The sequence below is a fragment of the Neomonachus schauinslandi genome, chromosome 10 (assembly GCF_002201575.2).
Source record: "Neomonachus schauinslandi chromosome 10, ASM220157v2, whole genome shotgun sequence".
Taxonomy (NCBI): domain Eukaryota; kingdom Metazoa; phylum Chordata; class Mammalia; order Carnivora; family Phocidae; genus Neomonachus; species Neomonachus schauinslandi.
In genome coordinates this window covers 121,962,430-121,973,729 of record NC_058412.1, presented here as the reverse complement: position 1 = coordinate 121,973,729, position 11,300 = coordinate 121,962,430, and the positions used below count along the sequence as shown (strand labels likewise).

At 44.1% G+C, this 11,300-nt stretch overlaps 1 protein-coding gene across 4 annotated transcripts in view; it reads right to left on the bottom strand.

Moving 5' to 3' along the window:
- Nucleotides 1-667: 667 nt before the first annotated feature.
- Nucleotides 668-11,300, bottom strand: part of IFT52 (intraflagellar transport 52) — a 35,879-nt gene continuing 25,246 nt past the window's right edge. For 3 of the 4 annotated variants that reach the window (XM_021688968.1, XM_021688969.2, XM_021688970.1), the window contains 5 exons: nt 11,076-11,230; nt 6,582-6,669; nt 5,440-5,548; nt 3,228-3,373; nt 1,297-1,582 (listed from right to left, as the gene is read on the bottom strand). In XM_021688968.1, the coding sequence (XP_021544643.1) occupies nt 1,535-1,582; nt 3,228-3,373; nt 5,440-5,548; nt 6,582-6,669; nt 11,076-11,230 (546 nt within the window). In that variant the 3' untranslated portion in view covers nt 1,297-1,534. Of the gene's footprint in view, nt 1,079-1,296; nt 1,583-3,227; nt 3,374-5,439; nt 5,549-6,581; nt 6,670-11,075; nt 11,231-11,300 lie in introns of those variants that run through there. The other variant, XM_044918595.1, reaches the window with a different exon arrangement.

Below are 11,300 nucleotides of genomic sequence, written 5' to 3'. Positions count from 1 at the left end.
TCAATTCCGTGCTTGGTATTACCTAATTTTTTAAAAATTCATTAGAGCAAATTTGTAGCGCTCTCGAACATTTTAGGGAACAGAGTTTGAATAAAACCCCTCATACTTGTTTTTATAAACAAGAAGTTACCTAGCAAAAGCCACACCGTAGATCTATGAATCATAAGAACCACAAATTTTCCTTCTTGGTCTTGGGGAGAGAGACCTTTGTTCCCAACACTTTAGCTCCCCTTTCTCATTATTCCTCTTCGTTTTGACACTCAAGTTTCTCTGATCAGAGACGTATTTGAATTCAACACATAAAATCTCCAATATTTTTATGCTGTTACCTGCTAGGACTGCTACCATCATCTTTGTGTGTGTGCGTGTGTTTTAAGAGTGAAGTTAAAACATTTGTTCTAGTCCGTTAACTTTTCATGTTTGAATTTAAAAACACCCCAGTGTTTTTAAACTTTCACCAGTCGATTGAACTTAATTTCACTAATAGAGGACCAATCTGACATACACAGCACCAGCTGAGATACTCTTGCCAAAAATGTCTAAATCAAAGCCAGTCAAGCCTTTAAACCTAACTTCAATTTGCAGGAAAGGAGATAATGGAGTAATAGACACCATAAGGAAACCATCAGAAAAATCCAGAATGTGGGACACCTAATAAAAATTTTTTTTAAATGACACTTCTCCTACAACAGCACCATTTCACATCCCCATTATTTCCTCTTGAAGTTATATCACACTCTCTGTAAATGGCCTTCCTTCCATAGTTCCCATCTTTATAGAACCCACTAGCTAAGGTGTTCCCATTGCATCACATCCCTTACACACTGGCATTAGTTCTGCAATCTTCTATCTGGCTTTCAGGGTTCCCTAAAGCTGGTTCCCAGTATATCCAGTACACTGCTCTGCATTTCCACATCAGCTGCCCCATTCAAGCAGGTACAGTCTCCCATTGACCTTGGGACAGATGATGATATTATAACCCAAATGATGATGGAATTCAGTGCTTCAAGAGCTCAGAGGAGGGTGACCTAGTATGGGTAGACACGACAGCCTCCAAATGGTTGTGTCCTGTGGACGGCTGGGAGATGAAGGGGTGAGTGATCCATGTAAGGAAGGTATCTGGTCTACTATTTTATCTTTTGCATTAGGCACATGGGGCAAACAGACCTTGTGGGTTGTTTTATATCCTGAGTTAGTCCAAAAGCTGAACAATATTCATAAGCTTGACAGTTATTTATGCCTTTGATAAAAGAGACTCAAATTCAGAACTAGAGTTCAAAGAAAAGACTTCAGTGAAAGACTTTCATAAATTATAAAAGTAGGGATTCAGTCAGATTTAATTTTAAAAATGGAATGTATCTCACATAAGGATCTTGTTAGAAATGTTATATCTATCTGGGCACTACAGGAGATGCACCAACCTACAACTCATGGGGTAAAGAGTGTACAGACAATTTTGATAAGGAGTTGAAGAATTCAAAAATAGTTTACAAAGAGAATCAGGAGGCAGAAGATGCTTCAAGAGGCAAGGTCCTCAGAAATTGTTCTGGAATGCTGGTTCACTTGTATCAATGTCATGTTCCTGGATAAGGGAGTAAGACACAGAATTTTAGTATTTCAGTATGAAATGTGAACTCTGGTGTTTTGCGCTTTAAGATTCTGAATCATTAATTGGGACACAGGTAATCTCTGGCTTGAAGGCTGAATCCAGCTGAAGGATCAAGTTTTCACTATCAGGACAGGGCTTTTGACTACTGCCCACCATCCACAAGGAGTGGGGAGCAAATACAGTTGAAGGCACCAATGCAAAGACCACACCAGACTACTTACCTTGGCCCTAGGGGCCTGTCTCTGCCCTGCCAGCAGCGTGAGTACTGTTGAGAACCTACCAGAGCCCCATCCCACATTTCAGGGTTCCAGCAGTTAAATCAACTCCCTTCTGGGTTCCCTTCATGCCATTTATCTCAGAGCACTGTAATTACCCATATAGTATTCCTGTCTCCCCCCACAGCACGTGGCTCAGAAAGAGACAGCAAAGGCTGCATTCATCTTGTTCACTACAACAGCCCCAACATCTAGCACCATGAGTATGAGCAGAGCCAGCCCCTGCCAGTAGAGGATCTAACCTTTCCACTCAGCATCTAAACTCCTAAGCATGTACATATGTATGTATGTATGTAGAATGAATGGATGGCATATATACATATGCACACACCCACATCTATGTATATGAAAAATGGTCTCTTCTCTTTATACTGTTTTATAGCCCTTCCCCCCCGCAACCCCATTTACTATATCCTGAATGTCTTCCAAGTCCTTAAACATTCTTCTAAACATTTTTAATCTTATGGATATACCCTAGGTACTTAACCAGTTCCCTACTGATGAAGATTCTTCTTCTATTAAAACAATGCTACCCTGAGCATCCTGGTTGGTAAATCTATACACGTTCAGGATTATATTACTATGACAAATTCTGAGGATTAGAATTACCGTGTCAAAGGTATATACATTTTGGGGGCTTTTGAACAATATTATAAAACAGATCTCCAGAAAAGTGGGACAAATTTATTCTCCCATCAGTAGTATATAAATGCCCATTTACCAATAGTGGCTGAACATTTATTTTAGAAATCTCATCAGGAGATAGACAAAATGAAGACCAGGCATAATTTTAAAGTCCTTGGTCCTCAGTCCAGAGAATGATGATTTCCGACATAAGGTGCTGACCACATGGCGGCTTCTCTAACCTTTGCTCAGGTCTCTCTAACCACACGGGTTGACACCACTGCTATGCCGCAAACATGCCAGGCAAAGCCCAGCCTCAGGGACTTTGCACAGGTCTTCCCTCTGTCTGGGACACTTGTCTCCCAGCTATCTGCATGGCAAAATCCCTCAACACCTTCAGGTCTTTGCTCCAATGTCACCTTTGTAGTGAGACCTACCCTAACCACCCTCCCTATTTAATACTGCCACATTCAGCACACTTGATCCCTGCCCTACCTTTTTTATACCATCATCTTGTAGCATACTATGTTTAGTCTACTGTCTAGCTCCTCCAGCTAGAACAGAAGTTCCATAAGTGCAGGGATTGTTGCCTGTTTTGTTTACTTAGTAGATGCTTAATAAATCCTTGTGGAATGAATGAACAAAACACGAGAAGTCCAGTTTAGGGAAGATACCAGTACTCGAAGGGCTCCCACTTCAGTGGGATTTCTAGGCTCTACCTGGTTCAATTTCTTGAACTCCACCACTTGGAAGAAGATGTGCTCAAGGATATGTTTGGCATCTTGTTGGTCCTTTGGTAGTTTATTGGTTACTCCAAGAATGTCACCACATTTTCTGACATAGAATTCCAGGTCTTCTTCAGTACCTAGGCACAGTTGGGGCAGTCAGATGAACCCTTTTCTCCTGTCCTTCCCCAAATACAAACTTACTGTGGTTTAAGTATCCCCTCGTCAGATTCCTTTGCCTCTCAAGATCACTCACCTTTTCCTAGGGTAATGTGACCGCAGGACTTAAACAAACTAAAGAGATCTCTGATGTGCTGCTTTTATAAATTAGGACAAAAGTGTGACACTTCTAATTAGAATAAAGCTGGACTTGTTCTGACTCTACTACTCCCAGAGCCAGCATTCCTACATTACAAAGAACAGGAAGAACTAGTAGGAAATCAAATTACCATTCTCTGAATGCAGCAAGGACCATTATGAGAGGGGCATATGGGTATTTTAAATAGCATTTATTACAGCAATATTATAGAAAAGGAAATTGAAGAAGTAAAAAATCACTCATAATTCCATCCATAACATATCTCTGTGCAGCCATCCCCAGCAGCCCGATATCAAGGACGGATAGCTATTACAGCCCTTCTTACACTAGACTATAATTCCTTTCTTTGTTTCCCCTTCTGAATGTACATTTTTAAAAATTATAGAAATGTAAATTTTTATTAGAATATTCAAACCATACAGCTGCAAAATTCTCTTGCTCTAACTCTATCCTCACCAATACCACCTAAGGTAATTACTGCCATGTGCGCTTATGAATTTACATATGTGTAAACAATTGGGATCAAACTACAGTAGCTCTGTAAGTTGCTTTCATCATTTAACGAGGTACCATGGACATGTCATATGAAAGCTTAGGCTCTGTATCTTTCTTTTAACAGATGTATGTATAATATTCCACTGTATTTAAAAAAAAAAAATATTCCACTGTATTTCATATTTTTTTAAAACGGATCCCTCTACTGATGGGGCATTAGACTACTGCCAGTTTTTTTAATGCTACAATTAATATATCTATAGCTGTATTTTTTTGTTTCTTTCTACAAGGATTTCTATAGGATAAATTGCTAGAAACAGAAGTGCTGAATCAAAGCATCTGACCCTTCACAGGTCTGTTATTTCTACTGGACCAATCACTATGTCTTGCTAATTTTTGAGTCCTCAGCACCTCCCACAATGCCTGACACAGAAGAGAGATGCAGTGAAGGTGCTTCACATTGAACTGTTTTCATTTTTGCATTCTCCTTCCTGGTCTCTGGGCACATACAGATGTTTTTCACATAGTTAGGAACCTCCTGAACATGCAACTTTCTATCTTGCCTTTCTTCACTTAGGATTCTCACTTAAGTTCTATCAGTGTCACTTCCTGGACTTTGGAAACCTTTTTTATAATGACATGTTGTCCCATCAAATGAATGTGACATAATTTACTACCATTCCTCTGCTAGTGAACACTAAGTCCAATTGTTTAAATAATTTTTATTCCCAATCTTAAAAATAAATAACATAGCAGTCATCTGTGTACCTTCACTTATCTCCTTAGATTAGATTCCCAGGAATATAATGCCTCAAAATGGATGGGTAATTTTATGCCCCTGAGCACATGTGTGCAGGCCCATTTGCTTTGCTGGAGGCAGGGTATCTCAGGAGGAGCAGTGAGCTCGGAGTCAGGAGAACCACTCACCATGCAGCTGTGTGGCTTGGGGCCTCATGTCCTCATCCACATGTCAAGGCAGGCACACATAACTCCTTCCAGGATCCCTTCCAGTTTGAAGTCTCTATAATTCTTTTGGCCCTGACTTAGGTTTCTTATTTAACTGCTCCTATGACCAATGACCTAGATCTGCTAAGCGGCAGCCAGGGTCAGAATCCATCCTCTGGTTACTCAGTAGGTCAGAACTAAGGACCTACAGGGATTAAAGCTGAGACCTTGGCTTCTGCTTTGCATGTTCTAAGTCACTGAATTAAGTGGCCCAAGAGAAATGATCGACATCACTTATGTGAAACAAATGGAAACTGTCATTTTACGCTGCCATTCATATTTTGTTCCCCCTGAACAAACTCTAGCTTTCTCTCATGGCAAATCTCAGAAGTTCACAATTAAGTAAAACTTACAAAAGAAAACAAACAAAAATTTGGCCAAACTTACACTTATTGGTAATCTGAGCAAGGCGGGCCTTCTCAGAAGAGAACGTCTCATCTAAGTCAAATAGCTCCAGCGGAGGAGGTGGTAATTCCCTGAAACTGGGAGGGAAAACCTAAAAGGAAATAAGGTCTTTCATGAAAGAACATATGCAAAGCCATAACTGGCAGTGATAAGATGGAAGGGAAATGAGAAGCCAACTCCCAGCTCTTCCCTGGGATGAACCACCCAAATGCCCATCACCTCCTCCTGCCCTAACCCATTAGACCATATCAAGCGAGATGACTAGCCCAATGTAAAAAAACAAGCAGAGCCAGCACTAAACTAAAACACCCCTAAACCGATCAAACTGACATACCAGTGCCCATTAACTTGTGCAAGGACGAAAGCTTGGGGCTGATTAGGCTTATTTGCTTTGAACATTTCTCTGTACAATGTTTCTCATTTACCCATGAGTTCATTAGGGACAGAAATTGGGGAAGCAGATCTATAGATTCATGTAGAAAGTGCTAAACCTGGAGCCAGAATTCACAGGTATGAGCCAGTGGTGTGCTGAGAAATGTTGCACTATCAGCTTTCAAGACAAAAGCACACAGGTCTGCTCTGTAGCCTTTGTCATTTTCTGCAATGTAAATACTCCCACCATGGCCCACTTCAAGCTACCAAAATGAAGCCAAGTAGTTCATAACATTCCAGATTGTGGTGGGATAGGATGGTTTTGAAGGTAAGGTGAGTTCCTGCTGGACTGGAATGTTGAAAGTAACTTGTGAACACCTGCCCCCCCCCCCCCCGCCGAGGGCGCTATGAATCTGTGCCATGAACCTGAGCACCTGTTGCCTGGAAAGCTGCAGTGCAAAGCATTTCCTCCTTTTCACCAAGGACTTCTCCTCTCATATAGGCCCTCCAACTACACAAGATGGGAAATGCTTAACAGCCACCAAAGTCCACACCCTTGACCTCTCAGTTGGGAGCTACAGCCAGTGGAAGGCCTTACGGAATACTAATGGTCTGGTCCCTGCCTGTTCAGAGCCAGAGCAACGTGACTCTGTGAGAACTGCCGTAACATAAGGTGTACATATCCACATGCTTGGCGGAAGAACCCAGCTGATGGCCTAGTTGGCAAGGTAAGGGCAAGCACACCTACTCACCGCTGGCTGAAGGGCTGGCAGCGGCGTCTCAAACTGAGGCTGGATGAGCTGGAGAGGTTCATGTTTCACATTTAGCTGTTCGTGGGCCCTGTGTTAATAAGAAGACACAAAAGCAAGGATCAACATGAGACACTGTGGCAAAGCGCCATCTAACTGACCACTCTGTGCTCTTCTCCATCAAATCAGGCGGTTCAACACTTTTGTAGAAAAACACACAAAATGCATTGTTATAGGTAATATAATGATCCTTTTATGAATCTTCTCTACTGTATCGTATGGCATTAACTATATTGAGAACTGAAAGGGAAAGTTCTTTCAAGTTTCATATCAGGATTCTCCTAAACAGGCTTTTTATTTTTACCCAGTGGACAGTGTGGATCTTGTAACTCACTCTGTTTCCTTGTTTTTACAACCAAGAGAAAGGAGTCAAATCTAAAGTCAGCTTCTGGCAACTGAACAGATCTGTACAGTGTACACTTCTTTCTTTCTTTTTAATTATTTATTTTTAGTAATCTCAACACACAACATGGAGCTGAAGCTCACGACCCCGAGATCAAGAGTCACATGCTCTTCCGACCGAACTGTCCCTGTAATATACACTCCTGTGTGCTCATTCACTCAGGAAATATTTACTGAATATGTACCAGACAGTTTTATACATCAGGAGAACAGCAATGGTGAAAACAAGAGACCAAGGCAGCCTCCTGAACTTACATTCTACATGAGGAGAGCCACACAAGAAACAAAACCTAAGATGCCAGGTATCAATATGTATTGAGAAGAAAAACAAACCAGGAGAGACGGACAGAGACAGGGAGGAGGCATGGGGTACAGCCTCTCAGAGAAGCCCTGAGTGAAAGGGAGGGAGAAGTCATGTACTTACTTTCACAAGTATCCCAGGAAGAGGCAAGAGCAAGGAGACCAGGAATAAGGGTGCGAGGGGTTTTCACAGGACCTTGGGGCAGCCAGCATGGCCACAGCAGGGGGACAGTGCTAGTGAGGAGTTCAGAGTCAAGTGCTGATCTTACCCCTGTGTTTCTTTTTGATTGTGGCTTCCCCTCTGCCTCCATTCTCTCAAACTTTGCTTTTATGCTTTTGTACTATACATAATTTTGTAAGCGGGCTGAACTCCTCTGGGAATGAGGCATATTAAAATATACTCACCTAATTTAAACTATATACACATCTGTGACCTTTTAAAATTAAGCTGAACAAGCAAATACCAAAGGGTGTAGACAAAGTTCATGCCTGCTTCTGTGGATGGGTGATTTGGGAAAGGAAAGAGGTCTGTGACTGAAGAAAGGCGCTTAGCTGAGCTTATTTCCAACACCTCCTCACTATTCCCAGGTGCCTGGGGAGAAGCTTTCCTGGCAATGCAGAAGATCCCTATGGAGAGAACAGAGCACCTGTTGCATGTCACATATGCCTGACCCTGTGGTAGGCACTTAAACTTATTTCACTTAATGCTCAAAACAACCCTGGACTGGGGGTATAATCTTTTACGAAAAGGAAGCAGAGGTATAGAGATGAAATAGCTTCCCAGGGTCACATGGTTAAGAAGGAACAAAGACAAGATTAGAACTCTGAGCTGGCCAATCCCTGCCAACCAGAGGCCCCAAGACTCAGTCTATACTGAAGGCAGAATGTCGTTAAGGGCAGTATCTAAGCTAAAGGTCCCACCACTGGCACACAAAGAATCCTGCTGCCAAGCCCTGGCCTCTGCCATCCCACCCATGATTTTCTGCTTTCTGTCCCTACATGCAGCCGGCTATACTGAAGCCCTGTGGGAACAATAAAACAAGTCCCATTGCCTCAACCCTTTCTTGCTCAGCTCACCGCCTACCCAAATCTTCCTCCACCTATTAGCCAAGGGCAAGCGCATTCTTGATGGGGGTGGGGGATGGGTGGAGAAACTAATCTTAAAACCAAGAAAACCTAATTCAGAAAGCTATTTCCAGAACACTCTGGCCTGACCTGTGGTACTGCGTTTTTATCACTCTGTGTCTCAGTCCCCAACCCATCAGCCCGTGAACTCAGAAGGCGGGGACTCCACAGTCTCTTCCTCACCCCCACAGACATTGATAAATAGCAGATGGACGAATGAAGTTACTTCAGAGCAACATTCTACAGACTACATAAATATTTAAAGACTAATCGAATTTTTACCCAGAAAAAAAGACACTGCATTCAAAAGATGTTACTAGCAAATATGAGAATACCTAGGAGCACCATATGGAAACTGGCCTGTAACTACTGTCCTTTGCTATGGTATGAACGATAAATACAATTAAAAGAGACGTCCAAGCTCCAAAATATCTACAATACTTGACTCTGCTGGCACTAAAATAACAGATGGTTCCAGTCAAGCCTGCATTTAATGCCAAAGCACAATCACAGTGGCCTGATCTAATAAACCACATCAGGAGAGAAGCAGACCAAACTAAAGGCAGAAGCTAGATGGACTGCAACTGGCTGGAGGAGCAGCCCCAGGTGCCTTTTGTTATTCTGAGAACAGCGCAAACGGCAGAGGAGGAGCCATGGGCCCACCTCCAGACCACCCCCGCTTCCCTGTTCTTTTGCCTCCCTTGGCGTCCTGGAACTCCGCTGGGGCTCATGCTCCCTTGCCCCTCCAGCTGCTTTTCCCCAGCTTGTCAAAGGCCCTCCTCTTCTGCCTTGAAAGCCAGGGCAGCTGTGAAGCCCTGTCTCTAGCCCAATCCCCACTCCAGGGCTGTTCCTGAGGGTCCCCAGCCCCTCCCCCACTTCTCTACTCACCTTATCTAGGCCTCTTCATCATCTACACTGGTGGGTCGGCCTACACTCTTCACTGGGCAACCTCTCAGCCCCATCAGATGGAGGCAGAGCAGAACTCATTTCTCTCTCCTCTCCCCACAGCATGAGCACTAGTCGGCAGCACCGCCCAGACCCTCAAGGGAGAAACCCCCGTCCCTGACCTCGCCATCATAGCCTTCCATGCACAGCCCGTGGCTCCTGATTCTTTCTTACCAAACACCACTTGAAACCACAGGAACTGCTCCCACCAGTCCTGCCAGTCAACCCTCCAGTCTGCTGTTAACAGTCTCCTAGCCGGTTTCTTCACTTCTACTTTTTCTGTTTTCCAATTAATTATACAAACTGCTGCAAGGCATCGTTTTGTCTGGTTTCAGAAAACACAGATTCAATCAAGTTCCTCTCCTAGAGGTCTTTACTAGCATCCCATTCACAAATCTGGCCTTTGCCCTGAGCCTCAGGCTGTTTGCCTTGGCTTCTTATTTCGGTAATGGGCAGGGTGTCTCCTCAAGTGCAGGCTGGAGAACACGGAACAGATTGTTGCAGGGCACTTCAGAGGACCAAGTTTTCAACTATTAAGTTGGCCTTGTTCGAAGTCAAGGCTACATGCAGTTCAAAGGGCAATTAGGAATAAACTTCCTTACCTGGACACGCGTGCACGTGTGAACATGCGGGCTTTGCCCATAGAAGCTACATCGTTGCCCAACTGTCTCTCTGAACATCCCTGCCAGCTCCTGAAGCCTCTTTACCCCTGACGGTGGAGCACCCAGCATCGTGCCAAGCAGACACAAGGCCCCCCAAAAATGTTTGTTGAAATAACCAATGCCTAGCTACAAGGGCCCCCCTTTCATAAGTCTTCCCTGCTCACTGCAGTGAGTCAAATTCTCCCGCTTCATTATGCCCATGGCCTCCAGGTTTATATTTCACATTTGACATTAATACAATAATTTCGCCTCACTCTCTGTCCGTCTCCTCCATAAAACCATTAACTTTGGACATAGTGCCTGGCACAGGAGGAGCTCGGTCAGTATTTGGGGAACTTGAACCTAAAGACAGCAGTAGGAAGTCAGACACTCAGCCTTTGGTTTATTCAGATGTAGACCCCATGTCAGGCCAAAGATGCTGAAGATGTTGGCCTCGGTCCCTGTCCCTGTCATTAGGAATGGACAACAATGACGAGCAGGCAACAGGGCAGGCAATCGAACAGGGGAAAGCCTTGGTCTGAAAGTCATTCAGGCTCCCACCTTGGGAGAAGACCTGACCCTCCCTAAACCAGTTTCCTCAGCTGGAAATCTGGCAAGTGATTCAGAGGACAAATGAAGTACGGTGTGGAAGTAACAATGTGGGGTGCCTGCAGGGCACCTCGCCTACCCTACTCAATTTACTGGGGGTTCCTGGGGTATGGGACTCTCCATGCTAAAACCAGAAGTCCCAGGCAAACCAGAACACGTTGGTCACCCTAAATGCCTGATACGGAGCCTAGAACACAACAGGCTACTGCAGTTTCCTCTCCATCTACCCCCACCCCAATTTTCCCAACTGTCTTTGTTGGCCTCATCACAGACCTGAGAACATGTTTTGCACACCACATAGGCCATGACCCTAACTCCTGTCCCCAGGCTCAGGTTTTCAAACCAAACGCTCAGGTTTTCAAACCAAACACTCAGAATGGAGTGCAGGGCAGCTCCGAGAGCTACAGGTACTGACTTGATGACCTTGGGGAGGGAGGTGGTATCCAGCTGGTAAATGGACAGGTCGAAGAGGGTGGTAAAGTCTCTTGGGTTCTCATCGCCCTCCTGGAGACACACTCGAAGCCTCTCTGACAGGGTGGCTGTGTCGGGCAGCATCATGTAGTCGGAAATCTGAAAGCCACAAGAGGGTTCACACAGCACAGCGGGAGTAAGAATTTCGCCTAAGTCCGCAGTATTTCTA